Source organism: Dendrobates tinctorius, unplaced genomic scaffold, assembly GCF_039654945.1.
Source record: "Dendrobates tinctorius isolate UK_male_01 unplaced genomic scaffold, ASM3965494v1 ptg000010l, whole genome shotgun sequence".
In the NCBI taxonomy this organism is placed as follows: domain Eukaryota; kingdom Metazoa; phylum Chordata; class Amphibia; order Anura; family Dendrobatidae; genus Dendrobates; species Dendrobates tinctorius.
Window position 1 is genome coordinate 3,435,221 of NW_027361678.1, and position 18,461 is coordinate 3,453,681.

At 44.9% G+C, this 18,461-nt stretch overlaps 1 protein-coding gene across 5 annotated transcripts in view; it reads left to right on the forward strand.

The window, feature by feature from the left end:
• Positions 1–18,461, forward strand: part of SLC35F4 (solute carrier family 35 member F4) — a 482,865-nt gene that overhangs the window by 419,234 nt on the left and 45,170 nt on the right. For 4 of the 5 annotated variants that reach the window (XM_073585785.1, XM_073585800.1, XM_073585794.1 and 1 more), the window contains 2 exons: positions 7,521–7,646; positions 16,333–16,525. In XM_073585785.1, coding sequence (XP_073441886.1) covers positions 7,521–7,646; positions 16,333–16,525 — 319 coding nt within the window. Of the gene's footprint in view, positions 1–7,520; positions 7,647–16,332; positions 16,526–18,461 lie in introns of those variants that run through there. The other variant, XM_073585815.1, reaches the window with a different exon arrangement.

Sequence of the window (18,461 nt, forward strand, 5' to 3'; positions counted from 1 at the left end):
GGGTGAGGCATCCTACAGGGGCCCACCTCCGGGGCTCTGATGCAGCTGCACCAGTTTCACATGCGGGCAGTGTTAGCCTCAGCCTGCAGCTAACATTGCCCGCTATTAAAGTGAAATGGTATTCATTCCTCTTCACGCCCATGGGGGCATGGGGAAGCATGAATATTCATATCTCTTTAGCAGCGGGAACAGGCTCCTGTCGTCAGCTGCTTGTCCACTGGCACAGGGCGGGCCCCCTTGACTCAGGTGTCCTGTAGCTGATGGGTGTGCCGCTATTAGCGACACGCCACTGGCTGAGGTCCCTGGAGCAGTGGGAGCCCTAGGCAGGTGCTGGCCTGTATGCCAGCAAGTGTCAGTGCCTGGGCCCACCGGAGAATCCTGCAGTTCTCCGGTGGGCCAGTAAGATCCTGGCTGTACTAGCTCAAAAGGGTGAGTAACAGTTATATGGGTACTACGGAATCTGATTGTGTGGGATAATATGAAACTGAGACCAAAGTTGATGCAAATAAGTATATTTAAGAGGTGTAACAAAACTAACAGAGCACTTCCTGCAATTGTAATGAAAACAGCACAATATGGAATGATGCAAGTAAAGTAAAACTAACAGAGCACTTCCTGCAATAGTAACGAATGTACAGCTCAAAATAGAAATGTCCAGAGTAACTGAAGAGCGGGGCGCGACCCTAATATAACCAGTCCAACAGTTATATAACGCAGGTGTGTACAAGGCACTAAACGTAAAAGTCCAGTAGAAAGTATGAGAACAAGCACACCACGTTTAATGAGGCAGTCCAGCGATATTTTAGAATGAGCATGCACACAGCACTAAAGTGTAGAAGTCCAACAATCATAAGGGTGGAAATGCACACGGCACTTTAAACATAGAAGTCCAGCATTATATAGAAGTGGCATTAACCAGAGAAGGTCACTATGTGCACCTTTTGGGCTGAAAGTCTCGCACAAGTCCAGCACCGCAGCCCAGATAAACACAGACCTAGAGGAGATGATGATGTCAGGATTCCTTACTGGTCACAGCAATTCCAGGGGCAAATAGCTCCAACTAACAGTCCAGACAGTGGTTAAGCACAGACAGCATCAGGTAGATGCACAGAGGACTCTTGGCAGCAGAACGTAGAAAGGCAGAGCACCGAGTAACGAGCAGCAGGGAGTCCACCAGCAGACAGGCAGGAGCTCAGGAGCCAACAGCAGCAAAATGCTCAGTCAAAGAGCAAGCGCACGAACTGGACTTAAATATTCAGGACAGACAGGAAGTTCCATGACAGGGCGAGATACATGACTCCATCTTGGATCATGGCAACACAGGCACAAAGGAAAGTCCGGAATCCCTACAGGATATTTCTACTCAATACTGAGCAAAGGGTCTGAATACTTATGACTATGTGATATTTCAGTTATTCTTTTTTAATACGTTTGCAAAAATTTCTACATTTGTTTTTTTTAGTCCAGATGGGGTGCAGAGTGTACATTAATGAGAAAACAAATAAACTTTTTTGACTTTACCAAATGGCTGCAATGAAACAAAGAGTAAAAAATTTAAAGGGGTCTGAATACTTTCTGCACCCACTGTATGTTCAAATTTTGAAAAATCACATAGTTTTGTTTCTACAGCTACTTTGTAGATCTATATATCTCCATGGTAACAGACAACAAACAAACCATGTGTAGTCTGATCCTGCAGTCATACTTTCTGTTCCTTCTAGCATACAGTACCTATCAAATGTATGTTATCATAAAGTAAGGGATTGATAAATTGGAAATATTATATACTTGCTCGTAGAACTAATTTTGCCAGGAAAGTCTGGTGAACTGGACTGCAAAAATGGTTGGACAAAATTAATTCTTAAATAGCTGCTTTAAATGCGTTCCTGGGGGGAGGTATTAAATAATCTAAATTCTGCATTTAAAGTGATTCTGTCAGAAGGATTTAACCCCCCAAACTATTGATATGTGCATGTAGCGCTTTCAAAGACAAAGACAGTTCAGCAATACCTTTACATGGCCAGTCCATTACTTAGGAATCGGTGTTGGAATTGATATGAGGCTGAAGTGCGATGCTAGATCTGAAGCTTCTGTCACTCCAGCTCTATTCCCCACTCAGCGCAGCCTCCTGCTACCAAGGCCTGTTTCACACGTCAGTTTTTTTGTGTCAGTTAAAATCCGCCAAAATGTCGGAAAGCGGATCCGTTGCTAACTGATGTGAACGGATGCCACCAGACCGTTTTTTTGACGGATCCGATGAATGAAGAATATTAAAGGAACTGCAGCCCGGGGAGGAGAGAGAGAGAGAGAATTTTTTCTGTTCGCCAGAAATGATTTCAGGGTTAAATTTCCGGCTGACTTCATAACTCCGGGCATGCGCACTATAAAATGCGGATCCTGCAGCAAAAAAAAGTTGCATGATCCGTCCAGGCATGTCGGTGGACGCAAAAAAATTGACGGATCCTCAAAAAAATGGATCCAACGGATGGCCATCCGTCAAGATCCACCAGTAATGCAAATCAATGGGGAAAAAAATGGATCCGCAAAAAAAATGGCGGATCCGTTTTTTTTTGCAAAATGGCGGATTTTGACTGATGGTCAAAAACGGAAGTGTGAAACAGGCCTTAGCCGACAGCCTCTATGCTGTGTGAGTTCTAGTCAGGGCCGGTTTTAGACAAAGTGGGGCCCTAGGCAAAAGTATAAAGTGGGGCCCCAAATGCTAACATTGTAAAATCACACAAGCATTTAGGTTACATTACATGAGCTGGATGCGGATACAGTTGGCGGAGGGGCCTGGAGCCAGTGCTTGCACTGTGGCCCCCATATTTAGGGGCCTTATATCAGACAACGGGTCTGCCACTATTAGCAGTATGCAGGGGCGTTGCTAGGGTCAGAAAAGATTGGGGGCCCAAGCCCCAAAAGAGTTGCCCCCCAACCCCCTCTTAATTTTTTCTTAACACTGCAGATAACACGGTAATAACTCTCTGAGTACAGATATTGTAGTAGATGTCACCTGCAGACCTATGTAACACCACAGATAGCACAGTCATAACTCTCTGAGTACAAATAATGTAGTAGATGTCACCTGCAGTCCTATGTAACACCACAGATAGCCATAACGTTTCAGAGTAAGACTATGTTTACATGCAGCATTTTTTCAGTTACCAAAACCTGTTCTATTGGCGGTAAAAATGTTGCGTTCAAAACACCTGTTTTTCATCTTGTTTTGTGGTGTTCTTTACACTTTTTTTAAGGCCATGTCCACACTTTGAGTATTTGGTCAGTATTTCCCATCAGTATGTGTCAGCCAAAACCAGGAGGGTGAGAAATCCAGAAGTGGTGGCGTGTTTCTATTATACTTTTCCTCTCACTGCTGTTTCTGCATTACAAATACTGATGTGAAATACTGACCAAATACTGAACGTGTGAACGAGACCTAATAGTTTAATTCACCAAAACCATTTAAAAATTGCTGTGAAAAATGCCGTTGCAATATCTGCAGCTTTTTTCTTTTTCTTTCATTGCTTTCTACAGGTGAAAACACACTGAATGAAGTGACACGCTACAGATTTAAAAAGCGCTGCAGTTCTGAAATTCAGTCAGAAAAAAAACAAGCGCATGCAGGAGATTTCGGAAATCTCTTGTGTTTTGCTGGCACTTTAAAAAGCAGCCTTTGGCCACGGTCATATGCAGAATTTTTGCAGCTTTTTCTTCTGCAAATAAGAAGTTTACAGCATTTTCCAGCACAAGCAAAGACTGAGATTTTCAGAGATCTCCTCACACCCTTTTATTTTCTCCTGACTGAATTTCTCAACTGCAACGTGTTTTAAATCCGCAGCGTCACTTCTTTCAGCAATCTTTTCACCCGTAGAAAGCAATGTAAAAGTTTAAAAAAAGCTGCAAATGATGCAACGTTGTTTTTCGCTGTGTTTTTGGTGAATAAAACTAACTTTATTAAACGTGTACTGTAGAAAAAATGCATACTGTAAAAACAAACAAACAGCAAAAGCTCTAAGGGTATGTGTCCACAATCAGTAAACGATGTGGGTCGGCTGCTATATACTTGTACAGCGTCCAACCCGCAGCGGTCAGATGCTACAGTATAGTGGATGGGATTTCAAGAAATCCCATCTCCACTATGCGTCCACAGACGCCCGCGGCTCACCCGCAGAGACGGACATGCGGCACGTCTCTCCAGACCGCAGCTTGTCAATTTATCTTGTGTAGATGCGAGTCTCTGCAAGAGAGATCTCACCCATACAATGTATTGGACGCGGTGATTCCACATGGTTCAATGAACACACGCAGAATCACCTGCGTTCAAAAGATGGCAGCACTTTGGACGCAGCACATGTCCACAGCGTCCAAAGTGCTGCTATTTCTGTATTGTCTGCACATACCCTAAATGGGTGTTTTGAAAGCTGTGTTTTTACTGCCAAGAGAGCAGGCTTTGGCTGCAAAAAAAAAAAAAAATAGCACTGAAAACGCTGATTCCTATGCACACCTGTACTGTATAGGTGTATGGTTTACCCTTATTATTTCACATGGGAATTCATTTGTTTCTATATAATCCCCTGATTCAGCAGACAATATCCCTGTCTTGTGTCATCCAGACAGTAGTGGCAGGAGGTTGCCCTGTCAGATTAGGACTGTTTCACACTTCCGTTTGTTTCCATCAGTCAAAATCCGCCGTTTTGCAAAAAAAAACGGATCCGCCATTTTTTCTCTCTCTTTCTCTCCTTTTCCAGGCCGTGGTTCCTTTAAATTTCTGACTTCAGTGGATCCGTCAAAACAACAGTCCGGTGGCATACGTTGGTGTCACAACGGAAACGGATCCGTCTTTTGCATTTTTCACGGATTGCAACTGACCAAAAAAACGGGAGTGTGAAAGAGGCCTTACAAGCAGTGATTAGTGATTGTGGTCAGAGCCCATTCTGGTCACTGCTGTCTGTGGCTGTGAATCCTCATCCTGCAGCAATCAGCACAGAGCTTCGGGACCACGGTCAAGGGGGGTTTGCGAGAGACACTCCGGGACTACAGAGCAATGCACAGCATTATTCACTGCTGTACACCCTCTGGGCACTTCATAAAGGGGCTGCAGATGCGGGGGCCCACTTTGTAGGTGGGGGCCCCAGGCGTCTGCTTGGTCTGCCTGCCCCAAATACTGACCCTGCTTCTAGTAAAGGAGCCGTCAAGCAGGAAGAGGCGGCATTGGTGAGGAATAGAGTTAGGGTACCGTTACACGTAGTGACGCACCAACCATTCCGACAACGATACGATCTGGCTAAGATCGTTTATGCATAGCTAGTAAGCAGTCATACAGGCCGATCTTCATAACGACGCATCAGCGATCAGCGATGTCACTAACGACCACGGCGATCTTTGGTACCGTGTCACACACCATCTATAATAGCGATTCAGATTTGAATAGGCGTCCTTCATCGCTATCTATATGAGTTTGGAGTCGCTAACAAGTTCGCTCGTCGTTGATAAAAGGCGTCAAACACAGCGATGCATGCTGGTCAGCGTGACGCCAGCGATCAAAAAATGATCCTGAACGTTTGTGCACGATCAGCGACATTGCAGCAGGGAGCCAGTCGTTTCCGCGTGTCACACTTAGCGAGATCGCTAGTGATGTCGCTGTTGCGTCGCAAAGTCGTTGTCGCTTCAGCGATCTCGCTAGCGATCTCGCCGTGTGTAACGGGGGCTTTAGCGTGACAGAGGCTTTGGATCTACAGTAGCCTCATTTGCATATCAATTTTTCTATTCAACCACTCAGTAACGTCAGAACAGTATGGACATGTAATGTTATTGCTGGACTTTGTCTTTGAAAGAGCTACATGCACATATACACTCACTGGCCACTTTATTAGGTACACCATGCTAGTAAGGGGTTGGACCCCCTTTTGCCTTCAGAACTGCCTCAATTCTTCGTGGCAGAGATTCAACAAGGTGCTGGAAGCATTCCTCAGAGATTTTGGACCATATTGACATGATGGCATCACACAGTTGGCGCAGATTTGTCGGCTGCACATCCCTGATGCGAATCTCCCGTTCCACAACATCCCAAAGATGCTCTATTGGATTGAGATCTGGTGACTGAGGAGGCCATTTGAGTACAGTAAACTCATTGTCATGTTCAAGAAACCAATCTGAGATGATTCGAGCTTTATGACATGGCGCATTATCCTGCTGAAAGTAGCCATCAGATGTTGGGTACATTATGGTCATAAAGGGATGGACATGGTCAGCAACAATACTCAGGTAGGCTGTGGCGTTGCAACGATGCTCAATTGGTACCAAGGGGCCCAAAGAGTGCCCAGAAAAAATTCCCCACACCATGACACCACCACCACCAGCCTGAACCGTTGATACAAGGCAGGATGGATCCATGCTTTCATGTTGTTTACGCCAAATTCTGACCCTACCATCCGAATGTCGCAGCAGAAATCGAGACTCATCAGACCAGGCAACGTTTTTCCAATCTTCTACTGTCCAATTTCGATGAGCTTGTGCAAATTGTAGCCTCAGTTTCCTGTTCTTAGCTGAGAGGAGTGGTACCCAGTGTGGTCTTCTGCTGCTGTAGCCCATCTGCCTCAAAGTTCGACGCACTGTGCGTTCAGAGATGCTCTTCTGCCTACCTTGGTTGTAACGGGTGGCAATTTGAGTCACTGTTGCCTTTCTATCAGCTCGAACCAGTCTGCCCATTCTCCTCTGACCTCTGGCATCAACATGGCATTTCCGGCCACAGAACTGCCGCTCACTGGATTTTTTTTCTTTTTCGGACCATTCTCTGTAAACCCTAGAGATGGTTGTGCGTGAAAATCCCAGTAGATCAGCAGTTTCTGAAATTCTCAGACCAGCCCTTCTGGCACCAACAATCATGCCACGTTCAAAGGCACTCAAATCACCTTTCTTCCCCATACTGATGCTCGGTTTGAACTGCAGGAGATTGTCTTGACCATGTCTACATGCCTAAATGCACTGAGTTGCCGCCATGTGATTGGCTGATTAGAAATTAAGTCTTAACACACAGTTGGACAGGTGTACCTAATAAAGTGGCCAGTGAGTGTAAATAATTTGGGTGTGAAATCCTCCCAACAGGTTGCGTTTAAGTGTTGGCAAGTATGGCATGATAGCAATATTAGGCTACACATTTATTGTCTGGTACAACGGAAATGCCTTGGTTTTCGTAGGAACTGCGGGAACAAAACAATAGGGATTTTTTTATATACGATTATTTGCAAAGTGGCTTCTTCTTTTTAAATGTATTGGGAGTAGGTAGATGTAGCCATTTAGTGTTGACATTTTTTTTTCTTTTTTTCAGTGATTTTTCCAGCACTGGTAATTGGCAAATACCGCATACAGTATATGCAATACTTTCCAGTCTTGCACTCCAGTTCGCTCAATGATGTGTGATACCTTTGTACCGTGCTAGCCAGTAGATATAAAAATATGATGTGAAAAGTCTTCTCATGAGAAGAAGTAAAAAAACAATGTTTACCCCTTTTTTGGCACAGATAGTTGCTACAATAATGGCAATAACAGGGATCGTAATGATGGCGTATGCAGATGGCTTCCATGGCGACTCAATTATTGGAGTAGCTCTTGCAGTGGGATCAGCCTCGGCATCAGCACTTTATAAGGTAAGAAAGTGTTGAATCATCTAAATGACCATTTTCTTGCAACTTGTTAATGTGTATGTGGAAGGCCGTTACTGAGCATAAAGGATTGTGGGGAAAAAAGAAAGGTTGCATTACAAATTTTTTCTGTTCTGCCTTTTAAACCATTTAAAGACATTGACCACTACTTTTTTTATCAATGGTTTATCATATCCTAAGGATAGACCACCGATATCTTATATTCTTAGACTCTCTTGTAACAGGGGTGGTGCCACAGGATTTGAGGATGGCTGATGTAGTACCGAAATTTAAAGTGAACCTGTCACCTCTTTTGGCCGCTATAAGATTTGGCCACCGCCTTTCAGGGCTTATCTACAGCATTCTATAATGCTGTAGATAAGCCCCTGGTCCGACCTGAAAGATAAGAAAAATAAGTTTTATTATACTCACCCGGGGGGGGGTGCTTTCCGATGCGGTCCGGTGGGTGTCGCAGTTGCAGGTCTGGCGCCACCCATCTTCTTGCGGCGCCGCCCTCCTGCTTGCTTCGTCGCTCTCTGGCATCGTACTTCTCTGCCCTGTTGAGAGCAGAGCAAAGTACTGCAGTGCGCAGTCGCTGGGCCTCTCTGACCTTTCCCGGCTCCTGTGTACTGTAGTACTTTGCTCTGCCCTCAACAGGCCAGAGAAGTGCATCTGTGCAGGAGCGCAATGCTGTCCTCCTGCTTGCATCGTCACTCCCCGGCATCGCGCTCCTGCACAGGCGCACTAGGACCGATTCAAACTATGTAGGATGCTAAAGTCTGACCTTGACATTACAATATTGCACAACAATCTGGATAAGATGACTGAATGAGCAAACACTTGGCAAATGAGGTTTAATGTAGATAAATGTAGAGTAATACACCTACATGTGTGTGTGTGTGTGTGTGTGTGTGTGTGTATGTATATATGTGTATATATATATATATATATATATATATATATATATATATATTACATAGTCTCCTTTATTATGTATATTGCCATCCCTTATTATACAGTGCCCTCTCTTAAGTACAGTACCATCCCTTACATATTGAACTATATAGAGCCCTGTATTTTATTACATACAATCCTGTCTTGCTAGCTGTATAATGCAATGATGGCTGATGGAGCATGGGAAAGCTTGTTTTCTAATGGAGGAGGGCATGGTCTAATTGTTTGGTCACCGGCTCCTGCATCAGCAGTCATTTTATATCTAAAATGAAAGGGGACTATGTAATAATAGAGGGCTCTGTGAATAACAATATTAATAAGCATACACTATGTAAGAGATAGCGCTGTACATTAGAGCAGAGGAAGCTATATGATAAGGGATGGCACCATATACAGTATAACTAGAGAGAATGGTATGTAATAAGGGATGGTGTTATCTAATATATAAAGCTCAATGTAGGTGTGTATGCATGTATGTATGTATGTCCGGGATTGGCATCCGCACCATCGCAGCTGCAGCCACAAAATTTGGCACAGTCACAAGTCTGGATCCCGAGAGCGTCATAGGCTATGTTGTGAGGCGAAATTTTAACCCTGCACGTTCCAATTCACCAAACAATTTTGCCCCTATCTACATAATGGTGAAAAAGTGAAAGGAAAAGTGTTTGAGGCAAATTGACAGCTGCCAGATGTGAACAAGGGGGACTTAAAGAATGAGAGCGATGGCGCCAAAGAGTATATACCATACAGTTGCTAAGATGGGGCCCTGACATGGGATAATGACCACACACGGGGATATGAACACACACACAAAATGCGCCACACACTACCACATGCTTCAACACACATACCACCCTCAGCACACATTTCACCACACATACACCAACCTCGCTACATAAAAGTCGAAACACAAAAGTCGCCACTCAAAACTCGCCACGCTGTCCCAGAGCTGTTTAAAAGATGAAAAATGGGCTGTGATTGGTTGCTATCAGCAACAGTTTTCTTTGTAGACAGTTGTGGTAACTGAGGCCTATTATTCTTATCATTTCTATGGTGTTATCGTCCTTCTGTAAAGCTGGAAATAACACAATTTATTACCGTGCCAACACAGACCACCCTCTGACACAGACTGCAGGGGGAGCCCAGTATCACACAGGATAGGATTAGATACACGGCTCAGCAGTCAGTATCACACAGGATAGGATTAGATACACAGCTCAGCAGTCAGTATCACACAGGAGAGGATTAGATACACAGCTCAGCAGTCAGTATCACACAGGATAGGAATAGATACACGGCTCAGCAGACAGTATCACACAGGATAGGATTAGATATGCAGCTCAGCACACAGTATCACACAGAATAGTATTAGATACACGGCTCAGCAGACAGCATCACACAGGATAGGATTAGATACACGGCTCAGCAGTCAGTATCACACAGGATAGGATTAGATACACAGCTCAGCACACAGTATCACACAGAATAGTATTAGATACACGGCTCAGCAGTCAGTATCACACAGGATAGGAATAGATACACGGCTCAACAGACAGTATCACACAGACTTGTATTAGATACACGGCTCAGCAGACAGTATCACACAGGATAGGATTAGATACACGGCTCAGCAGACAGTAACACACAGGATAGGATTAGATACGCAGCTCAGCACACAGTATCACACAGAATAGTATTAGATGCACGGCTCAGCAGACAGTATCACACAGAATAGGGTTAGATACACGGCTCTGCAGTCAGTATCACACATGATAGGATTAGATGCACGGTTTTAATGTGCAATATAATCATTATAATTTGTTATAACTAACCACAGTTGGTTACTATGCCCAGGCAACGCCGGGCTCTTCAGCTAGTACATAATAAAAGAGGAAACTATGTAACTAAGGATGGTGTTAAACAGAATTAGTGAGTACACTATATACTAAGGGACTATGTTAGACATAACAAGTGAGTAAACAATATACTAAGGGACTGTGTTAGACATAATAAGCGATAATATTATCTTCCTCCACCTCCCCCTGTTCCTAAGTCCATTATAAGTCGCCCTTCCTCCCATCCCAATCCCCCACACCCCTCATTGTCCTCCTCCCCCCACATCCCATTATTGTCTTCTCTCCCACCCCATCATTGCCCATTCCACCATCTCCATCATTTCCTCCTCCCCCACCACCCCCATTATTGCCCTTTCCACCACCCCCATCATTGCCCTTTCCACCACCTCCATCGTTGCTTTCTCCCCTACAACCCCATCATTGCCCTCTCCATCACTCCCATCATTGCCAATTCCACCAAGTACATCATTTCCTCCTCCCCCACCATCCCCATCCTTGCCCATTCCACCACTTCCATCATTTCCTCCTCCCCCACCATCCCCATCATTGCCCTCTCCATCACCCCATCATTGCCTTCTCCCCATTACCCCATCATTGCCCTCTCCATCACACCATCATTGCCTTCTCCCCATTAACCCCATCATTGCTGTTTCCACCACCTCCATCATTGCTTTCTCCTCTACCACCCCATCATTGCCTTCTCCTCCACCACCTCCATCATTGCCTCCTTCCCTACCACCTCCATTTCCTCCTCCCCCACAATCCCCATCATTGCCCTTTCCACCACCTCCATCATTTCCTCCTCCCACACCATCTCCATCATTGCCCTTTCCACCACCAACATCCTTGCCCATTCCACCACCTCCATCATTTTCTCCCCCTCCACACCCATTATTGCCCTTCCACTACTTCCATCATTGCCTTCTCCCCACCTTCATTGCCCATTCAAACCAAGTCCATCATTTCCTCCTCCCCATGATCCCCATCCATGCCCATTCCACCACTTCCATCATTTCCTCCTCCCCCATATCCCCATCATTGCCCTCTCCATCACCCCATCATTGCCCTCTCCCCATTACCCCCATCATTGCCCTCTCCTCCACCTACACACACAGCACCATTCACCTCCCTGCACATTCCCTCGTAGCGCTACGCATGCATGCACACACACACCACCACTCATCTCTACACACACACAACACACACAAGCATAGAAAAACACACACACACCTCTCACCATGCTCTTCCACAGCTGAAGCATCACCGTCGCCGGCAGCTTCCTATCTCTGGCACAGCCGGCCGCTGAATGATTATGTCATCCAGTGGCGCTGCTGTCTGTGTGAGAGGAAGCACGAGCAGGAAGCAGGACGGATCCCTACAGCTCCGCTGCCATTTTCTCTGGTAGGCAGTGGAGCTGCAGGGATTACTTCCCTTCCCGCCGCACATGAGGGCATTATTAGCAACCCTGCAGGGGCCCACCTCCACCTCCGGGCCCCGGTGCAGCCCCACAGGCTGCACATGCAGTATGTCCGCCCATGCACAGGACTACTAAACAGGAGAAGGAAAAGGGATTCTGGTTACAAGTTAGCAGAGCAGCATTACTCAATGTCAAGCAGCAGCCGCAAAAGCAAACAAGATTTTAGGATGTATAAAAAGAGAGATAAAATCACGAGATCCCAAGTAATTGTTACTTTTTATAAATCACTTTTGAGGCAACACCTAGAATATAGGATCCTGTTTTGGGCTCCACATTTTAAAAAGGACATTCAGAAATTAGAGTCAGTTCAATGGAGGGCAACTAGATTAATACAAGGGATGGATGCCTCTCATTTGATGAGAAGTTGGAAAAGTTGGCTTGTTTACCTTAGGAAAAATATGCCACAAAGGAGATCTCCTTTACATGTATAAATGTACTAGATTATGGCCCGATGCTATCGCATCGAGAGGATGCGATAGCATCACACCTCTTGCCATGTTAACCCTCAACACACACACTCCTCTCACCTTTCACCATCTCCACTCACTCTTTCACTCCACATACGACCCCTTCTCTCACTCCGTCTCTCATACTCACGCCGTCATCGCCGCTGCTCCACGATCCCCGACATCTTCTTCCGCCGGCGCCATCCTGGATCCAGACGTTGTCCACGCCGGCGACATGTTCTTGCGGCGACGCCATCTTGAGTATCGTGAAATCCCACGATAGTCAAGATGGCGTTGCCGGAAGAACATGTCGCCGGCGTAGACGACGTCGGGATCCAAAATGGCGTCGGCGAAATCTCGCGAGTTTTCGCCAACGCCATTTTGGATCCCGACGTCGTCCTTGCCGGCGACATGTTCTTGCGGCGACGCCATCTTGAGTATCGCGGGATTTCGCGGATCCAAAATAGCGTCGCCGCAGGAACATGTCGCCGACGTGGATGCCGTCGGGATCCAGGATGGCGCCGGCGGAAGAAGATGTCGGGGATCGTGGATCAGCGGCGATGACGGCGTGAGTATGAGAGACGGAGTGAGAGAAAGGGTCGTATGTGGAGTGAAAGAGTGAGTGGAGATGGTGAAAGGTGAGAGGAGTGTGTGTGTTGAGGGTTAACATGGAAAGAGGTGTGCGGTGACGTCACCGGTTACAACTGGACGGAAGTTGTTACAACCGGAAGTTGCTTAGGGCATTTATTATTATAGATGTGTGGTCAGATCAAAGGACTGGCTCATGACTTATTCTTTCCAAGGACTATACTTAAGACCAAGAAGCACTCATTACGGGTGGAAGAAAGGCAATTTGGTCAGCTAAATAGGAAAGGGTTCTTTACAGTTGGAGCAGTGAGAATGTGGAATGCTCAACCACAAGGCATAGTAATGCCAGACACTATAACAGCTTTTAAAAAATGGATGGATGATTTCCTCAATATAACATTGCAGGTTGTAGTTAATTTAGTGACAAAATGAACAAGACGGGTTGAACTTGATGAACCGAGGTCTTTTTGGAACCTATGTAACTATGTAATAATAAAGAAGTGCTCAATCTCTTTAATTCTCTTTAGGTATGAAAATAGCTTAACTAGTTCAGTGCAGGGCCATTTTCCCCTGTTCATGATCAGAAACATTGATTTTTGCTTTTTTTTGTGCACAGTTTTTCACACGTCCTGATAAGTCCGGTAGCAGAAAAACCAGTACCAGAGATATCACTGTTCGTGTGTGTAATACTTGTGGCATATGTGTTGCAACTATATGCCGCATGAGTCCCACACATACCAGCGCCTGGGAAGCAGCGATACTGTTAGCGCTGTTTCCTGGCGCCGGGTGCTGAAGACCACTCTCATTATTCTCCCCTGCTCTGCCGGCAATCAGCACTAGCAGGGGAGAATGTTGAGTTATATTCAACATGATAACAGCAAGAGCAGGTGATGGCTGACGGGAGTAATTGTCCCATCAGCCGCCGCCTTCTGTTGATGTTATCAGATGAATAAAACTGTCAACATTTTCCACTGCTTGCGCTGATTGCTGGGAGAGCAGGGGAGAATGATGAGAGCCATCATCAGCACCTGGCGCCAGGGAACAGCACTAACTGTACCGCTGCTACCCAGGCAACGGTGTGTGTCATCTGCATGCACGTGTGCAGGACGTGGAAACACACTGACCTGTGCACAGACCCATTCACTTGAATGTGTCTGTGTGTGTGTCTCCGATGCATGTGAAAACTGTCACCACATGTACCGGACAAACGGACGTCTGAAAGTGTCCTTAAGATCTCTAAAAGTTTTTTTCCTTTTTAATTTTCATGTATTTTTTTATTCATATTTTATCTTTTTGCAATATCTGGGGGAAATATACAGTATATATATATATATATATATATATATATATATATATATATATATATAAAAAAAAAATGGATCCTGGCAGAAGAAAGCACTATTACCAATTCTGGAGCTGTATGCATGTAAGAGGGAGGACCACACCGCGGGTACCTGATTGCCGGGGCCAGAACTGTCGAGGCTGGATCCCCTGTTGCCTGGGGAAAGAAATAAGAAGCCGGACCAACCTCTTGACCCGGGGAGGCGGGGTTCTATAAAGGGGAAACCGCGCGCACCAGCGTGGAGCTTGGCGCCAACCTGGGGCAGCATGCAGTCAGGTGAGCAGCGCGCCCCATCTCCCCCACAGAGTACCGGCGCCACGACAGGCCGCATTGAGAGGGTCCCCCACTGGACCGCTGCGCTGAGGGGAGCCATGCGCTCAGCAGCAGCCAGAAAGAGGAGTGCTCCGCCCTGCGAGCACCATCATTGTGCAGGCCAGCGCCCGTTAATTTCCCCACCAAGAGCAGGGACTAGAGAGAGAGGTGCAGTGTGTCGGTGACTACAGAGAGCAAGGTGCCAAACGCTTCGGGCCCGTGAGTACAGTGCATGTGCCACATTAGAGGGACCGGGTATGGGATAGACACTTGCATCCTGATTTTGCCAGTGTAAATTTGCCGAGCCACGTTGGGCTCATATAGTACTGTGGCCCGCACCCTTGTCAGCCACTGCAGCATATGGACTAGTGGCTCAGCGGAAGGTACAGGACACCAACCGCTGCTGCCAGAAGATGGATCATCGTTGTCTACAGGACCCCACCGGAACAGCCCCGCTCCAGCCGTTGTTGGTGTCATCACCTGCTCCGTAATTACCACGGCGTGGAAGACCACTGACAGGCTAAGTTGATCTAACACAGACTGCCACTTTTTTTTTGCCTTGTTTTCATTAACTCTTCACATCTTTTTGCATCTGAACTGTTTTTGTCCTTCCTATAACTTTTTGCCTCCCTGTGTGGAGTATTCCCCTGTTAAGTAAAACTGTTAACCCTTGCTCTGTCTCCTGTCTGTCACTGCATCCCGCAACCTGATCACATGCACAGAGCTCATTTACCGTTGTATATTGATAGTTCATGCATTTCTGATTGCCGGTTTCCTGCTCCTGCAGCTGCACGGATTTTCCTCCAGCTGCTGATTCAGCAAGGACCTTCTGAAATATGCGGACCGCCCAAATGTTTTATACTGTAGATGGGGTATTAGCAAGGAAATCCAATACTCTTACTAACAACACTGTAATAAGTCCTAGATGCCTGATCTAAGTTTTCTCATTGAGATCTCATGGCCTAAAAGTCTGAACATAGAAAAAAAATGTCTCCAGAAACATCACAGGTTAGTCTATTAGTTGTGTTGGGTATTGCAGCTCACCATCAAGTAAATGGAGCTGACCTTCAGTACTAGGCTCAGCCCATGCTGTATGATCCATGGGCAGCTTATTTCAGACACTACCTATATATTATCTCAGCCAGGTATGTTTGACTGACACACCGCTGGGAACTGAGACCGGGCTGTAGACTAGCTCCTCCCCGCCCACTGCCTGGATTAGCAGGCATGTCCCTATATGCACATGTGTGCATAGGAAGAGACCTGTCAGTCACTGGCAGCGGGCGGGGACAAGTCTCCCATACGTTTTGATCCATGACGACTTTTAAAGTATGTTTTTCAGTGACAATCCGCAGTGTTTCAGAGTCAAACACACATGGCTGAGATCATACAGCCAGAGCCTGATACATGCTGGGATTGGAACGCATGCATCAGCTGACAGATTCACTTTAAACCATAAAATATAGACTGCACATGGATGACATCCATGTGGAATCCATTTTTGTTGTCACCGGCCATTAACTGGCAACAATTAAAGTAGGACATGTCTCTGTTTTGGAGTTTTTTGTGGACAATTGTGAAAAGTAACATTCATAATGGCTCTGTGATTTTTTTTTTGTATAAATAATGGATACCACACATATCCAAAACTGATGTGTGATAGGTATTTTGGATGACTAATTGGGTTACATAACAATTGATATTCTTATTGTTGCAGGTTTTGTTTAAGATGTTTCTTGGAACGGCTAACTTCGGTGAAGCAGCTCATTTTTTTTCTACTTTAGGATTTTTCAATTTAATCTTCATCTCCTGTACACCGATCATCCTTTATTTTACCAAAGTAGAGCACTGGTCATCCTTCTCAGCCATACCATGGGGATATCTGTGTGGAGTTGCCAGTCTCTGGTTAGGTGAGTAGGAATGGACCATTTCTCCCTAAAAAATCAAGTAATTCTTTTTTTTTTTTTTTTTTTTACTGTTCTCATGATTTTTTTTTCAAAATGGCAAGGTATGTGCACTAGGGTGATGACAATTTTAAAAATTTTGCAAAACGAAAATGAAACCCCTTACATTGGGGGAACAATTGCATTCAAATGACATTAGTATCATCAAATTTGTAAAATATTCAAAAAAGTTCCCCCTCCTTTTCAAAAGATTTTTCATCTTTTAATTTTAATCTTTAAAGAAAATATCTTTCTAAGTTGTAACAAAAAGTGGTATTTTATTCACATCTAGAACATTCTGGAATATTTTAAAATATTTTGGAACTTAGTATTATCTTTTCATTTTCAGTGCAAAGCTTCAAGTTTTACGATCAAGAAGTGCATTCAGAAAATGTCTTCTAGAAATTCCAGCAACAGTGTAAAAGCAAACAGGTCTATCTGGACGAGGAATCTGCCCTCCTATTGTCAACATAAAAGATAATAATGCAAAATTGCATGTCCTTTTTTGGCGGAAAAATACCATTTTTGCCTTATTTCATTTGAATGAAAGGGGGAACTTTTTTTAAAAAACAAAAAAAAGCAATACTTATTCTTAAATAACCCATAAAAGTTCCTCCATTGCACATGGTTTCATAAATTTTTTTTTTTGTCATTACACTAATGTGCACCCAGTCAGGACTAGAGTACATTTCTGGCATGTAACGCCATAAAAGTGGAGTAACCATTCTTCAATTTGAGAATTTGAGGGGCGAGCTTAGCCATGCCTCGTCCCACCCATGCTCCACCCATATTGGGGTATCTTGCTGGGACAGGTACCAAAAATCGTAATATTTTTGCTCAACTTCCGAATTGCGCAAAAATGTTGTGACTTAGGCCAGGGTCACACTTGGGAGAAACTCACACAAGTCTCGCGTCTCAATACCCGGCACTGCCGCCGGCACATAAATACATGCAGCCGCACACTCTGGTCCCGAGTATGGCCGGCAGTGCAGGGTATTGAGACGCGAGACTTGTGCGAGTTTCTCGCAAGTGTGACCCCGGCCTTAAGGTGTTTTACCACAGATTTTGTAGTAAAAACTTTAATGAATCGAACCCAAAGTACTTTAAATTAGTATCAATATAAATGTCAACTCTTCTTACAAAAAATAATCTCTCATAATGTTCTATCAGACCAAAAATGAAAAAGTTATACGGTAACTCTGAGAATATATAAAAAATTTTTTAGTGTGTAAAAGTAGCAAAACATTTTCTCTCAACTTTAACAAATACTTTTCTTTCAACAATAAGGCCTCCTTCATACGTCAGTGTCTCTGGTACCTGTGATGACAGTTTTTACACATACCGAAGGCACTTACACACGTAGACCAATTCAAATTAATGGGTCTCCGCACATGTCATTGTGTTTCCATGGACTGTACATGCTGACATGTCCATTTTTTAATAGCAGCATGGGCTGCAAAACGTCCTGCACACGTGTACACTGATGACAGATGAACGATTTCCTTGAGTCATCAGTGTGACACGTACCAGTGCCTGGGAAAAATCGGTACAGTTTGCACCGTTCCCAGGTGCTGGGTACTGAAGGCAGCTCTTATCATTGTAGCCTGGTCTCCCTGAGACCAGAGCGACCAGGCGACTATGATGGGAGTTGTATTCAGCATCCGCTGTGTACATTGTCTGTAAAATAAATAGTTAAAAAAAAGGCATGGGCTCCTTCATAATTTTCATAACCTGCAGAGGAAAAGCCACCTGCTGGGGGCTGATGTTAATAAGCTGGGAAAGGGGCCATTATCCTAAAAGTTTCCCAGTCTATTAATAACAGCTCACAGCTGTTTGCTTAGCCTTTACTGGTTAGTTTACAGCGGACCCCTAAAAAAAAATGACATGTGGTCCCCCTATAAGT